This window comes from Bombina bombina, chromosome 9 (genome assembly GCF_027579735.1).
Source record: "Bombina bombina isolate aBomBom1 chromosome 9, aBomBom1.pri, whole genome shotgun sequence".
Taxonomy (NCBI): domain Eukaryota; kingdom Metazoa; phylum Chordata; class Amphibia; order Anura; family Bombinatoridae; genus Bombina; species Bombina bombina.
In genome coordinates this window covers 26,249,667-26,269,305 of record NC_069507.1, presented here as the reverse complement: position 1 = coordinate 26,269,305, position 19,639 = coordinate 26,249,667, and the positions used below count along the sequence as shown (strand labels likewise).

The 19,639-nt window shown below is 39.8% G+C and overlaps 1 protein-coding gene across 20 annotated transcripts in view; it reads right to left on the bottom strand.

The window, feature by feature from the left end:
- Positions 1 to 19,639, bottom strand: part of CAMK2G (calcium/calmodulin dependent protein kinase II gamma) — a 397,374-nt gene that overhangs the window by 226,528 nt on the left and 151,207 nt on the right. For all 20 annotated transcript variants that reach the window (XM_053691980.1, XM_053691976.1, XM_053691982.1 and 17 more), the window contains one exon: positions 221 to 280. In XM_053691980.1, the coding sequence (XP_053547955.1) occupies positions 221 to 280 (60 nt within the window). The remainder of the gene's footprint in view (positions 1 to 220; positions 281 to 19,639) is intronic.

Here is a 19,639-nt window from a genome sequence, read left to right as displayed (position 1 = left end):
ATCCCTTTCTAACAAATCAATACTGCGACTGGATGGTGCATACTTAATTACAATATCACTAGCACGCACAGACATGTCACATTTGTCATCGGATTTCTGCGTTCCCAGCATTTCTTTGTAGAAAGCGAAATCATTTTCTATAATGTTATTCAGAAGCTGTTGGCAGAATCTGGAGAATCTGGGAAACAATACAGATTACATCCAAGAAAGATAAACTCACCAATATTGGGATGTTTTAGAAGACGACAAATCCGAGCTTCACGCTCCAACTTCTGGTGGTCTGCAAAGAAAAGAAAAATAAAGTTATTTATACTAAAAAATATAACAGCTGTAAAAGATGTTAAAGTGAAATTAATAATTAATGCCATAATCAATAAGGATCACAAAATCATATACACCGTTTCAGAATAACAACCTTTTTTTCAAGTCATGTGACTGCTATTGAAAAGCATTGAGAAGCAGTGCATTGATTAAAATAGCCAGTAGGTGGAGCTGTCCGCTTGTGTTGCAGCAAAGATATGCAAGCTAAGCAAGCTTAAAGGGACAGTCTAGGCCAAAATAAACTTTCATGATTCAGATGGAGCATGCCATTTTAAACAATTTTCCAATTTACTTTTATCACCAATTTTGCTTTGTTCTCTTGGTATTCTTAGTTGAAAGCTTAACCTAGGAGGTTCATATGCATCTTTAAGATTGCATTTTAACAGTTTTTCACCACTAGAGGGTGTTAGTTAACATATTTCATATAGATAACACTGTGCTTGTGCACGAGAAGTTATCTGGGAGCAGGCACTGATTGGCTAGACTGCAAGTCTGTCAAAAGAACTGAAAAAGGGGCAGTTTGCAGAGGCTTAGATACAAGATAATCACAGAGGTTAAAAGTATATTATCATAACTGTGTTAGTTATGCAAAACTGGGAAATGGGTAATAAAGGGATTATCTATCTTTTAAAACAATAAAAATTCTGGTGTAGACTGTCCCTTTAAATTAAACAGTTTAACCAGACCTGAGCTATCGAGCAGCTTGCAAAGGAACAAGATCTTCCTGTCTATAAATCAGTCCAGATTGGAATGCATAGAAAGAACTGTTTGCAGAAAAATGCAAGTAAAGTCTGTGTTGTGTGATTATTTTATTAGGTTTATAATGCTGTTTAGCAAATGTTTTTGTTCATTTAACTTAGTTTAATTATATATTCTGTGTTGTGTGATTATTTTATTAGGTTTATAATGCTGTTTAGCATTACAAGTCTTCATTTCAAAGCTTTAAAAATAATGTATTAGGTGTTACTTATGACAATTTTGAGAGGGGCCTGGAACCTAACTCCCTCACTTCCCATTGACTTACATTATAAACTGGGTTTCAATTTACAACAGTTTTGATTAACAACCATTCCTTCTGGAACCTAACCCCGGCGTAAACTGAGGGCTAACTGTATATAGTAGATTCCCCAACTGTCCCTATTTTAGAGGGACAGTCCCTAATTCTGAGCCCTGTCTCTCTAGACAGCCATATGTCTAAATTTTCAGAATTTCCCATAGTCCCACCCACTATCCACATGTGACCCTGCGCCTCTGGCAAAGCCCCACCCACAAAACAGTGACACCCCCCCCGATCCCAAATGCCCTAACAAATGTTGGGTTTTAAGATATAGAAACAACACAACAGTTGTAACAAGAGAGGGACGAATTTAGAATTCCTCCACTGGCACAATAATACACTGCTATCATGCTCCAGAGCCTACCTCAGTATGCAACCATGGAAAGAAACTACATTTCAACAAAAAAAGACCAAGAAAACAGGATACATTTGATAAGTAAATTGGATTTGTTTTAAATAAATGATACATACTATATGAATCATGAGTTTCAGTTAAACCATGTCCCTTTAAATAGATAGAAAAAGTCAGAAATTAAATGTGTATGGGTACATTTCCATTTGAAATAGAAGCATTTTTCCAACATACTTCCATTAGCAAAAAGTCTTTTAATAATGGCATATGCACATAACGAGAATGAAGCAAATTTGTTAATAGAAGTAAATTGGCAAATTGTTTAAAATCGTATGTTCTATCCAAATCAAAAAAGTTATTACTGTGTTTCTGCAGCATACACACATATCCCTCACAAGATATGTGTGTATGCTGCAGAAACACAGTAATAACTTTTTTGATTTGGATAGAACATACGATTTTAAACAATTTGCCAATTTACTTCTATTATCAAATTTGCTTCATTCTCTTGTTATTTTCAGCTGAAGGAACAGCATTGCTCTACTGACTGTTAGATGAACAAGTTAGCCAATCACAAGAGACAAATGTATACAGGCACCAATCAGCGGCTAGATCCCCTTTAAGTATAACCCACTTCTTAGTGCTTTTTTATTACAATGAAACAGACTGTTTATATACCCTTTAAATAGAAGGTGAAATATAGGTGGAAACATTTGAAAGCCAGAAAGCTTCATCACCTAAAAATGTTACTAGAGCGTTACATACATCCCTAATGTCTGCAAAGTTACCTGGCACCAAAAGGCAGCTATGTTTGTAATGTTAAACATATACTGCTCAACACGTGCACACTCCTGAGCCTACCTCATTATGCTCTTGTGGAAAAGATCCACATTTCAACAAAAGGTACCAAGGGAGAGAGATTTTAGAATAGAAGTAAATAGTATTGCTATTTTATTTTTTTATCCCTTTCCCGCTGGGACTTATTTGTCTACATCGGAACAAATTGAAATCATGCGGTCTTTCATGAGATCGTGTAATTTCAATGATGGGATTGAGTCAGGGGGGAGTGCATATGTTGCGAGGCACACCCTCCAGCCCGTTATCCCATTTACCAAGCAGCTATGGCTTCAGGACAGCCCAACGGCTAGGACAGTCCATGCCGTTCTAACGGTGCTAGAGCCCAGCACAGTTAGGACAGCATGGAACGTCCTAACGGTGGGAAGGGATTAAAGGTACATTCTATTTGAATCGTGAAAATTTGATGTCCTTTCATGGTTCAGACTGAGTAGGCAAAACCTAGGTAGGTTCAGAGTCAGCAAGGTCCCTGCACACATATGCCTTTTGTCATTGGCTCACCATATGTGCTGAGGTAGTTCCCAGTAGTGCATTGTTGCTCTAGAGCTGGCTATGTGTTTAACCAGGAGTTATATGCACACAACAGTGACACAAACAAGCATTGCTGAATAGTTTAGAGCATTTTAGCATATGTTACAAGTGGAGCAACAGTAACCAAGTTAATGCCATACAAATAATTTCATTTTCTTTCAAAAAGACAATGGGACTCGGCCACGAGTTAAAGTGATACAAAAGTCTTGGTCTGGTGTTATGTGTGTTCAGATCAGGGGTGTGAGGGCCTTAACAAAAACTAGGTGTCTCTGAACCACAAAAAAGCTTGACTGGCCAGAGCTCACGAGGACAGAGAGAGGAACTATTTTTTATTAGGCTAATATTTTAGTCCCATTGTATGCGTCTACAAATAAACGTGTCCCCACAGCATAAATAAACACTGCGCTAAATGCTGCATAGTCCCAAGAATATCTGTGATTCAGGAAAAATGTCATTTGAAGTAACACCTGCATGTGTAATGAGACAACACCGCTAAAATTGTCATAGAACACCCACTTAGGCACAAAACAAATGAGATCAGCGAGTTATAGCGACTGTTTGAATTGTAGTATCTCAAACCATGAACACTTGACTAATCAACTTCTGATAACGCACTACATAGAGAAAATAAAATTCTGGTCTCAACAACAAAGTTTGTATATCTCTGATGATATCCACAAGAAAGAACCTTTTTTTTTTTTCTTTATATACCCCTAAGGTTTCCCAGATGATGTCCTATTTTACAAAGTGCAATAATTACATGACTCCTCTAAAGAACAACAAAAAACAATAACCATATCCTGGCTAGCTTCAAAGTATTCAAATAAACCTCAGTTAAGTAAAATATATCTCAAGTTCTACTAGGAACCTGATTTGCTTTATTTTAAAGAGTTCCTCACTGTTACTGAATACTGGTTCCATCATATAAATTCGGAATTGAAGAAATCTGCTTTACTGCACCTCAGAAAGAAGAGCTCAGACATTTATAGATATGAGGGCACCTTTAAATATTTCCTATTCTTCATTCATGCATGATGAGTCCATGGGGTTAGTTCAGTGGAAAGCAAGACTCTTGTCACAAGGTACAGAGTGCTAACTTGGTCACGGAAGGTCAGCAATTAGGAGTCGTATCATCTGGTCTCCAAGGCAACCAAACAAAATCCCTCACACAGCAGGCGAGATGCTGGCCTATTCCAGGTATAGCAACAGCCTAGGGATACCTAAAGGTTGTGCAGAGATCATTTCATGGTCATTTAACCTTGGTCTCATGTCTCAGTGCTGCTATAGAAGATTCTTGTTCTGTAACAGATACACTGCCTTGTGCTACTTACTAGCCGCTAATTATCCTAGCAGTGATAGAAGTTTAACCCTTGCTCATTAAAGTCATTATTAGCAGTGCACAAGGAAAACATTGGGGTAGAGGAATTCTGAAAACGAGAGCTCACAATCTAAATATCCCTAACACCAAAGAGAAATTATTTACATAATGCAAGACATGTTAATTTGAAAACGTTCTAAAATAGCAACAGATACATGAAACCTGGGCTGACAAATGCGAAAGACGTGACACCTAAAGTTTTACTCTCGGCACCTAACTTTCTATATTACCCTCCATCTCATATTTTATTTATATACTTTTCTGGCTTCTACATTTTTATAAATCCGCCCAACCATGAATATATCTATATTTTGATACATGAATAAATAATGACATGCTAATGCCATAATACAATGTTAATTTGTTACAGAATATTATCATTACACAGATGTTTCTAGGAAACTATGTAACTCCCACAGAGAATTTAAACACCTAGTTAAAGGGACAGTCTAGACCAGATACATAATTTTGATTACTTATTGTTATATACCAGAGAATCATCCCCTGCAACTGGTCTCAGATCTATAACTTGTAAGAAGTACATGAAACTCGTGTTCAGAATTTAAACACCTAGTTAAAGGGATACTAAACCCAATTTTTTTCTTTCACGATTCAGATAGAGCAGCAATTTTAAGAAACTTTCTATTTACTCATAGTATCACACTTTCTTCGTTCTCTTGTTATCTTTATTTAATAAGCAGGAATGTAAAGCTTAGGAGCCAGCCCATTTTACGTTCAGCACCTGGGTAGCGCTTGTTTATTGGTGGCTACATTTAGCAAACCAATAAGCAAGCATAACCCAAGGATAATTTGAAATATCTTCCTGAAAAATATGAAACGTGCACTGCTAAACTGTCATACAAGAAACCGCTAACTGGGTAAGAAACCTGTGGGTGGAGCTTGGTGGCCATTTTCGGCTGCTAACAAACGATTAGTTAAAAGTTTCATGTAATTCTTACAAGCTCATAGATGTGGAACCTGTTGCAAGATGATTGTCTGGTATGTAGCAATAAGAAAACATAATTTATGTAAGAACTTACCTGATAAATTCATTTCTTTCATATTAGCAAGAGTCCATGAGCTAGTGACGTATGGGATATACATTCCTACCAGGAGGGGCAAAGTTTCCCAAACCTCAAAATGCCTATAAATACACCCCTCACCACACCCACAATTCAGTTTAACGAATAGCCAAGAAGTGGGGTGATAAAAAAGTGCGAAAGCATATAAAATAAGGAATTGGAATAATTGTGCTTTATACAAAATCATAACCACCACAAAAAAAAGGGCGGGCCTCATGGACTCTTGCTAATATGAAAGAAATGAATTTATCAGGTAAGTTCTTACATAAATTATGTTTTCTTTCATGTAATTAGCAAGAGTCCATGAGCTAGTGACGTATGGGATAATGACTACCCAAGATGTGGATCTTTCCACACAAGAGTCACTAGAGAGGGAGGGATAAAATAAAGACAGCCAATTCCTGCTGAAAATAATCCACACCCAAAATAAAGTTTAACGAAAAACATAAGCAGAAGATTCAAACTGAAACCGCTGCCTGAAGTACTTTTCTACCAAAAACTGCTTCAGAAGAAGAAAATACATCAAAATGGTAGAATTTAGTAAAAGTATGCAAAGAGGACCAAGTTGCTGCTTTGCAGATCTGGTCAACCGAAGCTTCATTCCTAAACGCCCAGGAAGTAGATACTGACCTAGTAGAATGAGCTGTAATTCTCTGAGGCGGAATTTTACCCGACTCAACATAGGCAAGATGAATTAAAGATTTCAACCAAGATGCCAAAGAAATGGCAGAAGCTTTCTGGCCTTTCCTAGAACCGGAAAAGATAACAAATAGACTAGAAGTCTTACGGAAAGATTTCGTAGCTTCAACATAATATTTCAAAGCTCTAACAACATCCAAAGAATGCAACGATTTCTCCTTAGAATTCTTAGGATTAGGACATAATGAAGGAACCACAATTTCTCTACTAATGTTGTTGGAATTCACAACTTTAGGTAAAAATTCAAAAGAAGTTCGCAACACCGCCTTATCCTGATGAAAAATCAGAAAAGGAGACTCACAAGAAAGAGCAGATAATTCAGAAACTCTTCTAGCAGAAGAGATGGCCAAAAGGAACAAAACTTTCCAAGAAAGTAATTTAATGTCCAATGAATGCATAGGTTCAAACGGAGGAGCTTGAAGAGCTCCCAGAACCAAATTCAAACTCCAAGGAGGAGAAATTGACTTAATGACAGGTTTTATACGAACCAAAGCTTGTACAAAACAATGAATATCAGGAAGAATAGCAATCTTTCTGTGAAAAAGAACAGAAAGAGCAGAGATTTGTCCTTTCAAAGAACTTGCGGACAAACCCTTATCTAAACCATCCTGAAGAAACTGTAAAATTCTCGGTATTCTAAAAGAATGCCAAGAAAAATGATGAGAAAGACACCAAGAAATATAAGTCTTCCAGACTCTATAATATATCTCTCGAGATACAGATTTACGAGCCTGTAACATAGTATTAATCACGGAGTCAGAGAAACCTCTTTGACCAAGAATCAAGCGTTCAATCTCCATACCTTTAAATTTAAGGATTTCAGATCCTGATGGAAAAAAGGGCCTTGTGACAGAAGGTCTGGTCTTAACGGAAGAGTCCACGGTTGGCAAGAGGCCATCCGGACAAGATCCGCATACCAAAACCTGTGAGGCCATGCCGGGGCTACATGCAGAACAAACGAGCATTCCTTCAGAATCTTGGAGATTACTCTTGGAAGAAGAACTAGAGGCGGAAAGATATAGGCAGGATGATACTTCCAAGGAAGTGATAATGCATCCACTGCCTCCGCCTGAGGATCCCGGGATCTGGACAGATACCTGGGAAGTTTCTTGTTTAGATGGGACGCCATCAGATCTATTTCTGGAAGTTCCCACATTTGAACAATCTGAAGAAATACCTCTGGGTGAAGAGACCATTCGCCCGGATGCAACGTTTGGCGACTGAGATAATCCGCTTCCCAATTGTCTACACCTGGGATATGAACCGCAGAGATTAGACAGGAGCTGGATTCCGCCCAAACCAAGATTCGAGATACTTCTTTCATAGCCAGAGGACTGTGAGTCCCTCCTTGATGATTGATGTATGCCACAGTTGTGACATTGTCTGTCTGAAAACAAATGAACGATTCTCTCTTCAGAAGAGGCCAAAACTGAAGAGCTCTGAAAATTGCACGGAGTTCCAAAATATTGATCGGTAATCTCACCTCCTGAGATTCCCAAACTCCTTGTGCCGTCAGAGATCCCCACACAGCTCCCCAACCTGTGAGACTTGCATCTGTTGAAATTACAGTCCAGGTCGGAAGCACAAAAGAAGCCCCCTGAATTAAACGATGGTGATCTGTCCACCATGTTAGAGAGTGTCGAACAATCGGTTTTAAAGATATTAATTGAGATATCTTCGTGTAATCCTTGCACCATTGCTTCAGCATACAGAGCTGAAGAGGTCGCATGTGAAAACGAGCAAAGGGGATCGCGTCCGATGCAGCAGTCATAAGACCTAGAATTTCCATGCATAAGGCTACCGAAGGGAATGATTGTGACTGAAGGTTTCGACAAGCTGTAATCAACTTTAGACGTCTCTTGTCTGTTAAAGACAGAGTCATGGACACTGAATCCATCTGGAAACCCAGAAAGGTTACCCTTGTCTGAGGAATCAAAGAACTTTTTGGTAAATTGATCCTCCAACCATGATCTTGAAGAAACAACACAAGTCGATTCGTATGAGATTCTGCTAAATGTAAAGACTGAGCAAGTACCAAGATATCGTCCAAATAAGGAAATACCACAATACCCTGTTCTCTGATTACAGACAGCAGGGCACCGAGAACCTTTGTAAAAATTCTTGGAGCTGTAGCTAGGCCAAACGGCAGAGCCACAAATTGGTAATGCTTGTCCAGAAACGAGAATCTCAGGAACTGATAATGATCTGGATGAATCGGAATATGCAGATATGCATCCTGTAAATCTATCGTGGACATATAATTCCCTTGCTGAACAAAAGGTAAGATAGTCCTTACAGTTACCATCTTGAACGTTGGTATCCTTACATAACGATTCAATATTTTTAGATCCAGAACTGGTCTGAAAGAATTCTCCTTCTTTGGTACAATGAAGAGATTTGAATAAAACCCCATCCCCTGTTCCGGAACTGGAACTGGCATAATTACTCCAGTCAACTCTAGATCTGAAACACATTTCAGAAATGCTTGAGCTTTTACTGGATTTACTGGGACACGGGAAAGAAAAAATCTCTTTGCAGGAGGTCTCAACTTGAAACCAATTCTGTACCCTTCTGAAACAATGCTCTGAATCCAAAGATTGTGAACAGAATTGATCCAAATTTCCTTGAAAAAACGTAACCTGCCCCCTACCAGCTGAGCTGGAATGAGGGCCGCACCTTCATGTGGACTTAGAAGCAGGCTTTGCCTTTCTAGCTGGCTTGGATTTATTCCAGACTGGAGATGGTCTCCAAACTGAAACTGCTCCTGAGGATGAAGGATCAGGCTTTTGTTCTTTGTTGAAACGAAAGGAACGAAAACGATTATTAGCCCTGTTTTTACCTTTAGATTTTTTATCCTGTGGTAAAAAAGTTCCTTTCCCACCAGTAACAGTTGAAATAATGGAATCCAACTGAGAACCAAATAATTTGTTACCCTGGAAAGAAATGGAAAGTAAAGTTGATTTAGAAGCCATATCAGCATTCCAAGTTTTAAGCCATAAAGCTCTTCTAGCTAAAATAGCTAGAGACATAAACCTGACATCAACTCTGATAATATCAAAAATGGCATCACAGATAAAATTATTAGCATGCTGAAGAAGAATAATAATATCATGAGAATCACGATGTGTTACTTGTTGCGCTAAAGTTTCCAACCAAAAAGTTGAAGCTGCAGCAACATCAGCCAAAGATATAGCAGGTCTAAGAAGATTACCTGAACACAGATAAGCTTTTCTTAGAAAGGACTCAATTTTCCTATCTAGAGGATCCTTAAACGAAGTACCATCTGACGTAGGAATAGTAGTACGTTTAGCAAGGGTAGAAATAGCCCCATCAACTTTAGGGATCTTGTCCCAAAATTCTAATCTGTCAGACGGCACAGGATATAATTGCTTAAAACGTTTAGAAGGAGTAAATGAATTACCCAAATTATCCCATTCTTTGGAAATTACTGCAGAAATAGCATTAGGAACAGGAAAAACTTCTGGAATAACCACAGGAGCTTTAAATACCTTATCTAAACGTTTAGAATTAGTATCAAGAGGACCAGAATCCTCTATTTCTAAAGCAATTAGAACTTCTTTAAGTAAAGAACGAATAAATTCCATTTTAAATAAATATGAAGATTTATCAGCATCAACCTCAGAGACAGAATCCTCTGAACCAGAGGAGTCATCAGAATCAGAATGATGATGTTCATTTAAAAATTCATCTGTAGGGAGAGAAGTTTTAAAAGATTTTTTACGTTTACTAGAAGGAGAAATAACAGACATAGCCTTCTTTATGGATTCAGAAACAAAATCTCTTATATTATCAGGAACATTCTGCACCTTAGATGTTGAGGGAACTGCAACAGGCAATGGTACTTTACTAAAGGAAATATTATCTGCTTTAACAAGTTTGTCATGACAATCAATACAAACAACAGCTGGAGAAATAGCTACCAGAAGTTTACAGCAGATACACTTAGCTTTGGTAGATTCAGCACTTGACAGCGATTTTCCTGTAGTATCTTCTGGCTCAGATGCAACGTGAGACATCTTGCAATATGTAAGAGAAAAAACAACATATAAAGCAAAATTGATCAAATTCCTTAAATGACAGTTTCAGGAATGGGAAAGAATGCCAAAGAACAAGCTTCTAGCAACCAGAAGCAATAAAAAATGAGACTTAAATAATGTGGAGAAAAAAGTGACGCCCATATTTTTTCGCGCCAAATAAGACGCCCACATTATTTGGCGCCTAAATGCTTTTTGGCGCCAAAAATGACGCCACATCCGGAACGCCGACATTTTTGGCGCGAAATAACGTCAAAGAATGACGCAACTTCCGGCGACACGTATGACGCCGGAAACGGAAATAGAATTTTTGCGCCAAAAAAGTCCGCGCCAAGAATGACGCAATAAAATGAAGCATTTTCAGCCCCCGCGAGCCTAACAGCCCACAGGGAAAAAGTCAAATTTTAAGGTAAGAAAAAATGGTCAAATCAAAATGCATTATCCCAAATATGAAACTGACTGTCTGAAAATAAGGAAAGTTGAACATTCTGAGTCAAGGCAAATAAATGTTTGAATACATATATTTAGAACTTTATAAACAAAGTGCCCAACCATAGCTTGGAGTGTCACAGAAAATAAGACTTACTTACCCCAGGACACTCATCTACATATAGCAGATAGCCAAACCAGTACTGAAACGAGAATCAGCAGAGGTAATGGTATATATAAGAGTATATCGTCGATCTGAAAAGGGAGGTAAGAGATGAATCTCTACGACCGATAACAGAGAACCTATGAAATAGACCCCTTAGAAGGAGATCACTGCATTCAAATAGGCAATACTCTCCTCACATCCCTCTGACATTCACTGCACGCTGAGAGGAAAACCGGGCTCCAACTTGCTGCGGAGCGCATATCAACGTAGAATCTAGCACAAACTTACTTCACCACCTCCATCGGAGGCAAAGTTTGTAAAACTGAATTGTGGGTGTGGTGAGGGGTGTATTTATAGGCATTTTGAGGTTTGGGAAACTTTGCCCCTCCTGGTAGGAATGTATATCCCATACGTCACTAGCTCATGGACTCTTGCTAATTACATGAAAGAAATAAAGAATAAGTATTCGGTCTAGATCGTCTCTAAGCTTGATAAAAAGGCATTTTGACTATGTGCATATGCTGCTCTTGATTGGCTCAAAGACTGTCTGCTCATTAGCAGTAAAGCATTGGTTTAATATGAAAAACAGAATTTATGTTTACCTGATAAATTACTTTCTCCAACGGTGTGTCCGGTCCACGGCGTCATCCTTACTTGTGGGATATTCTCTTCCCCAACAGGAAATGGCAAAGAGCCCAGCAAAGCTGGTCACATGATCCCTCCTAGGCTCCGCCTACCCCAGTCATTCGACCGACGTTAAGGAGGAATATTTGCATAGGAGAAACCATATGGTACCGTGGTGACTGTAGTTAAAGAAAATAAATTATCAGACCTGATTAAAAAAACCAGGGCGGGCCGTGGACCGGACACACCGTTGGAGAAAGTAATTTATCAGGTAAACATAAATTCTGTTTTCTCCAACATAGGTGTGTCCGGTCCACGGCGTCATCCTTACTTGTGGGAACCAATACCAAAGCTTTAGGACACGGATGAAGGGAGGGAGCAAATCAGGTCACCTAAATGGAAGGCACCACGGCTTGCAAAACCTTTCTCCCAAAAATAGCCTCAGAAGAAGCAAAAGTATCAAACTTGTAAAATTTGGTAAAAGTGTGCAGTGAAGACCAAGTCGCTGCCCTACATATCTGATCAACAGAAGCCTCGTTCTTGAAGGCCCATGTGGAAGCCACAGCCCTAGTGGAATGAGCTGTGATTCTTTCGGGAGGCTGCCGTCCGGCAGTCTCGTAAGCCAATCTGATGATGCTTTTAATCCAAAAAGAGAGAGAGGTAGAAGTTGCTTTTTGACCTCTCCTTTTACCGGAATAAACAACAAACAAGGAAGATGTTTGTCTAAAATCCTTTGTAGCATCTAAATAGAATTTTAGAGCGCGAACAACATCCAAATTGTGCAACAAACGTTCCTTCTTTGAAACTGGTTTCGGACACAGAGAAGGTACGATAATCTCCTGGTTAATGTTTTTGTTAGAAACAACTTTTGGAAGAAAACCAGGTTTAGTACGTAAAACCACCTTATCTGCATGGAACACCAGATAAGGAGGAGAACACTGCAGAGCAGATAATTCTGAAACTCTTCTAGCAGAAGAAATTGCAACTAAAAACAAAACTTTCCAAGATAATAACTTAATATCAACGGAATGCAAGGGTTCAAACGGAACCCCCTGAAGAACTGAAAGAACTAAATTGAGACTCCAAGGAGGAGTCAAAGGTTTGTAAACAGGCTTAATTCTAACCAGAGCCTGAACAAAGGCTTGAACATCTGGCACAGCGGCCAGCTTTTTGTGAAGTAACACAGACAAGGCAGAAATCTGTCCCTTCAGGGAACTTGCAGATAATCCTTTTTCCAATCCTTCTTGAAGGAAGGATAGAATCCTAGGAATCTTAACCTTGTCCCAAGGGAATCCTTTAGATTCACACCAACAGATATATTTTTTCCAAATTCTGTGGTAAATCTTTCTAGTTACAGGCTTTCTGGCCTGAACAAGAGTATCGATAACAGAATCTGAGAACCCTCGCTTCGATAAGATCAAGCGTTCAATCTCCAAGCAGTCAGCTGGAGTGAAACCAGATTCGGATGTTCGAACGGACCCTGAACAAGAAGGTCTCGTCTCAAAGGTAGCTTCCAAGGTGGAGCCGATGACATATTCACCAGATCTGCATACCAAGTCCTGCGTGGCCACGCAGGAGCTATCAAGATCACCGACGCCCTCTCCTGATTGATCCTGGCTACCAGCCTGGGGATGAGAGGAAACGGCGGGAACACATAAGCTAGTTTGAAGGTCCAAGGTGCTACTAGTGCATCCACTAGAGCCGCCTTGGGATCCCTGGATCTGGACCCGTAGCAAGGAACTTTGAAGTTCTGACGAGAGGCCATCAGATCCATGTCTGGAATGCCCCACAGCTGAGTGACTTGGGCAAAGATTTCCGGATGGAGTTCCCACTCCCCCGGATGCAATGTCTGACGACTCAGAAAATCCGCTTCCCAATTTTCCACTCCTGGGATGTGGATAGCAGACAGGTGGCAGGAGTGAGACTCCGCCCATAGAATGATTTTGGTCACTTCTTCCATCGCCAGGGAACTCCTTGTTCCCCCCTGATGGTTGATGTACGCAACAGTTGTCATGTTGTCTGATTGAAACCGTATGAACTTGGCCCTCGCTAGCTGAGGCCAAGCCTTGAGAGCATTGAATATCGCTCTCAGTTCCAGAATATTTATCGGTAGAAGAGATTCTTCCCGAGACCAAAGACCCTGAGCTTTCAGGGATCCCCAGACCGCGCCCCAGCCCATCAGACTGGCGTCGGTCGTGACAATGACCCACTCTGGTCTGCGGAATGTCATCCCTCGTGACAGGTTGTCCAGGGACAGCCACCAACGGAGTGAGTCTCTGGTCCTCTGATTTACTTGTATCTTCAGAGACAAGTCTGTATAGTCCCCATTCCACTGACTGAGCATGCACAGTTGTAATGGTCTTAGATGAATGCGTGCAAAAGGAACTATGTCCATTGCCGCTACCATCAACCCGATCACTTCCATGCACTGAGCTATGGAAGGAAGAGGAACGGAATGAAGTATCCGACAAGAGTCTAGAAGTTTTGTTTTTCTGGCCTCTGTCAGAAAAATCCTCATTTCTAAGGAGTCTATTATTGTTCCCAAGAAGGGAACCCTTGTTGACGGAGATAGAGAACTCTTTTCCACGTTCACTTTCCATCCGTGAGATCTGAGAAAGGCCAGGACAATGTCCGTGTGAGCCTTTGCTTGAGGAAGGGACGACGCTTGAATCAGAATGTCGTCCAAGTAAGGTACCACAGCAATGCCCCTTGGTCTTAGCACAGCTAGAAGGGACCCTAGTACCTTTGTGAAAATCCTTGGAGCAGTGGCTAATCCGAAAGGAAGTGCCACGAACTGGTAATGTTTGTCCAGGAATGCGAACCTCAGGAACCGATGATGTTCCTTGTGGATAGGAATATGTAGATACGCATCCTTTAAATCCACCGTGGTCATGAATTGACCTTCCTGGATGGAAGGAAGAATAGTTCGAATGGTTTCCATCTTGAACGATGGAACCTTGAGAAACTTGTTTAAAATCTTGAGATCCAAGATTGGTCTGAACGTTCCCTCTTTTTTGGGAACTATAAACAGATTGGAGTAGAACCCCATCCCTTGTTCTCTTAATGGAACAGGATGAATCACTCCCATTTTTAACAGGTCTTCTACACAATGTAAGAATGCCTGTCTTTTTATGTGGTCTGAAGACAACTGAGAACTGTGGAACCTCCCCCTTGGGGGAAGTCCCTTGAATTCCAGAAGATAACCTTGGGAGACTATTTCTAGCGCCCAAGGATCCAGAACATCTCTTGCCCAAGCCTGAGCGAAGAGAGAGAGTCTGCCCCCCACCAGATCCGGTCCCGGATCGGGGGCCAACATTTCATGCTGTCTTGGTAGCAGTGGCAGGTTTCTTGGCCTGCTTTCCCTTGTTCCAGCCTTGCATTGGTCTCCAAGCTGGCTTGGCTTGAGAAGTATTACCCTCTTGCTTAGAGGACGTAGCACTTTGGGCTGGTCCGTTTCTACGAAAGGGACGAAAATTAGGTTTATTTTTTGCCTTGAAAGGCCGATCCTGAGGAAGGGCGTGGCCCTTACCCCCAGTGATATCAGAGATAATCTCTTTCAAGTCAGGGCCAAACAGCGTTTTCCCCTTGAAAGGAATGTTAAGTAGCTTGTTCTTGGAAGACGCATCAGCCGACCAAGATTTCAACCAAAGCGCTCTGCGCGCCACAATAGCAAACCCAGAATTCTTAGCCGCTAACCTAGCCAATTGCAAAGTGGCGTCTAGGGTGAAAGAATTAGCCAATTTGAGAGCATTGATTCTGTCCAAAATCTCCTCATAAGGAGGAGAATCACTATCGACCGCCTTTATCAGCTCATCGAACCAGAAACATGCGGCTGTAGCGACAGGGACAATGCATGAAATTGGTTGTAGAAGGTAACCCTGCTGAACAAACATCTTTTTAAGCAAACCTTCTAATTTTTTATCCATAGGATCTTTGAAAGCACAACTATCCTCTATGGGTATAGTGGTGCGTTTGTTTAAAGTGGAAACCGCTCCCTCGACCTTGGGGACTGTCTGCCATAAGTCCTTTCTGGGGTCGACCATAGGAAACAATTTTTTAAATATGGGGGGAGGGACGAAAGGAATACCGGGCCTTTCCCATTCTTTATTAACAATGTCCGCCACCCGCTTGGGTATAGGAAAAGCTTCTGGGAGCCCCGGCACCTCTAGGAACTTGTCCATTTTACATAGTTTCTCTGGGATGACCAACTTGTCACAATCATCCAGAGTGGATAATACCTCCTTAAGCAGAATGCGGAGATGTTCCAACTTAAATTTAAATGCAATCACATCAGGTTCAGCTTGTTGAGAAATGTTCCCTGAATCAGTAATTTCTCCCTCAGACAAAACCTCCCTGGCCCCATCAGACTGGGTTAGGGGCCCTTCAGAAATATTATTATCAGCGTCGTCATGCTCTTCAGTATCTAAAACAGAGCAGTCGCGCTTACGCTGATAAGTGTTCATTTTGGCTAAAATGTTTTTGACAGAATTATCCATTACAGCCGTTAATTGTTGCATAGTAAGGAGTATTGGCGCGCTAGATGTACTAGGGGCCTCCTGAGTGGGCAAGACTCGTGTAGACGAAGGAGGGAATGATGCAGTACCATGCTTACTCCCCTCACTTGAGGAATCATCTTGGGCATCATTGTCATTGTCACATAAATCACATTTATTTAAATGAATAGGAATTCTGGCTTCCCCACATTCAGAACACAGTCTATCTGGTAGTTCAGACATGTTAAACAGGCATAAACTTGATAACAAAGTACAAAAAACGTTTTAAAATAAAACCGTTACTGTCACTTTAAATTTTAAACTGAACACACTTTATTACTGCAATTGCGAAAAAACATGAAGGAATTGTTCAAAATTCACCAAATTTTCACCACAGTGTCTTAAAGCCTTAAAAGTATTGCACACCAAATTTGGAAGCTTTAACCCTTAAAATAACGGAACCGGAGCCGTTTTGAACTATAACCCCTTTACAGTCCCTGGTATCTGCTTTGCTGAGACCCAACCAAGCCCCAAGGGGAATACGATACCAAATGACGCCTTCAGAAAGTCTTTTCTAAGTATCAGAGCTCCTCTCACATGCGACTGCATGCCATGCCTCTCAAAAACAAGTGCGCAACACCGGCGCGAAAATGAGGCTCTGCCTATGCTTTGGGAAAGCCCCTAAAGAATAAGGTGTCTAAAACAGTGCCTGCCGATATGATTATATCAAAATACCCAGATAAAATGATTCCTCAAGGCTAAATATGTGTTAATAATGAATCGATTTAGCCCAGAAAAAGTCTACAGTCTTAATAAGCCCTTTTTGAAGCCCTTATTTACGATCGTAATAAACATGGCTTACCGGATCCCATAGGGAAAATGACAGCTTCCAGCATTACATCGTCTTGTTAGAATGTGTCATACCTCAAGCAGCAAGAGACTGCTCACTGTTCCCCCAACTGAAGTTAATTGCTCTCAACAGTCCTGTGTGGAACAGCCATGGATTTTAGTGACGGTTGCTAAAATCATTTTCCTCATACAAACAGAAATCTTCATCTCTTTTCTGTTTCTGAGTAAATAGTACATACCAGCACTATTTCAAAATAACAAACTCTTGATTGAATAATAAAAACTACAGTTAAACACTAAAAAACTCTAAGCCATCTCCGTGGAGATGTTGCCTGTACAACGGCAAAGAGAATGACTGGGGTAGGCGGAGCCTAGGAGGGATCATGTGACCAGCTTTGCTGGGCTCTTTGCCATTTCCTGTTGGGGAAGAGAATATCCCACAAGTAAGGATGACGCCGTGGACCGGACACACCTATGTTGGAGAAATGCTCTAATAAAATAGACCTTTATTGTTGCGTTAACGTGCATTTAATTAAAAAAACTGTTATAGGTAAAAACAATAAAATACTATTTCACTAAAAAATATTTTAAGCCATTATTATTTAAGGCAAGTGTTATTCCATTGCATTTTCATTATATGTTTGTTAATTGAGCAATTCTGCTGTATGTAATAGTCCTTTAAGGGTAACTTTTCCTAAACTTGTAATCTTAATGTCACAGCGTGTATGAATATGGATCCATTAGAAAAAAGTTTTCACTCTATAGATTGTTGTACAGGGAACAGAATGTCAGCTACTGCATAACTCTTGGGGTGTCAGAGGAGGGATTCTGTGGTTATGGGGTGCAGGTATGCAGCATTTGTACAAAACAATATGGCATTTCAGAGTGCAGGTCAGGGGTTATGGGTTCCTTCAATGCAATGCTAATGCTTGTATCGTGATTATAGGATTATGGCGCTGGCATGTTTATGCATAAAGACACTTCTATGAGAAGCAGACGTAACATTCTCTAAAACAAACAATGGGGAGTACACTTCTTAAGTAGATTTTTCAAACATTACATTTAAACACTGCATCATACAGTGACCAGGTCAGGTGCATCACAGATAAAACGCACAAATCTATAAACAGTGACTATTTACAAGATGTCGCCGCAGTCACATGATTGTCCAGCGATCATTGAACATTCCCCTAGAACACTGTGCAATAGACAGGAGCAGTAATATGTCACAAGGGACAGTGCAGAGTAAGCAGTGCAGCCCTTTATTGCTCATGTGGGCCATACACATGGAAGAAGACACCCTTCACATACCAATGTGACACCATCACAAGGACAGTGCCAAATGTCAGACTGCTCTGAAAAGAAAATAATAACCCAAGACGCATATTTTCATCTGTTTGCCTCTTCGGTAATGTGCAGCTCATCGCCTTGGGCCCTAGACAGTCAAATGCTGTTGGTTAAAGCTATAACATAAAATACAGTTTAACATCTTGTTTAAAGATGCTGGGAACGTCACAAAATCCTTAACTGAGCAGAACAGAAAGGTTTATGAAAAATAGCCAGCACCTCTTATTTTATTTGTCATCTGCTAGAAAATGTGTAAAACCACTTCAGCTGACGTCTACTTCTTGTATGACAAAATACTTAGGACAATACCTATATAGAAACACAGTGAAACATATATTTTGGGGTACAACCCCCATTGAAATACTAAAATAAAGTTTATTACAGAACTTCCCAAAATGTAAAATTTTCTGCCAGCCAACTCATAATTAAGGTGATGATACAGATACCCAATGCCAAATACCAGCTACGCTGCTCCAAAAAAATAATTACATCATCTTAGACTCAAATTCATTATAAATGTAATAATTGTACATTTCCATGCATGGGAGGTGCAAATCACTTCTATAAGATGAGCAAGGGAAGTTATAAAGTGCAGAACGTACCGTTTGAAAACAAGATAGTTTGTATCCTAAAAGCTTTAATAAGGGATTCAATGTGACCCCTTTATTTGAAGTGCCCTAGTTTCCGTGTAACAAACGGTATTGCATATATAAGAGGATGGTGGGGTATTTCAATTATAGAGTGAAGGATACCAAGGATACCAAGAGAATGAAGCAACATTTTGAATAGAAGTAAATTTGTATGTTATTTAAAAATGTATTCTCTATCTAAACTGTAAGAGAAAGATTTTGGGTTTCATGCCCCTTTAAGTATAAAACAAAATTACTAACAATAGTAATTATATATATTTCAAATACATTTTAAACTTTAATTATTTTTTTTAAAACTTAAAGGGACAAGTAAACTCAAACGGTGAATCAAATTTATAAAATGCTCTATGTATTCATTAGGAGTTTAATAATTACCATTTAATTTAAATGTTAAAGGGACACTGAACCCAATTTTTTTCTATTGTGATTCAGATAGAGCATGCAATTTTAAGCAACTTTCTAATTTACTCCTATTATCAAATTCTTTTCATTCTATTGGTATCTTTATTTGAAATTCAAGAATGTAAGTTTAGATGCCGGCCCATTTTTGGTAAACACACTGTGTTGTTCTTGCTGATACCAATAAACAAGTGCTTTCCATGGTGCTGAACCAAAAAAAATTGCTTAGATGCCTTCTTTTTCAAATAAAGAATGCAAGAGAACGAAGAAAAATTGATATTAGGAGTAAATTAGAAAACATAATTTATGCTTACCTGATAAATTCCTTTCTTCTGTTGTGTGATCAGTCCAC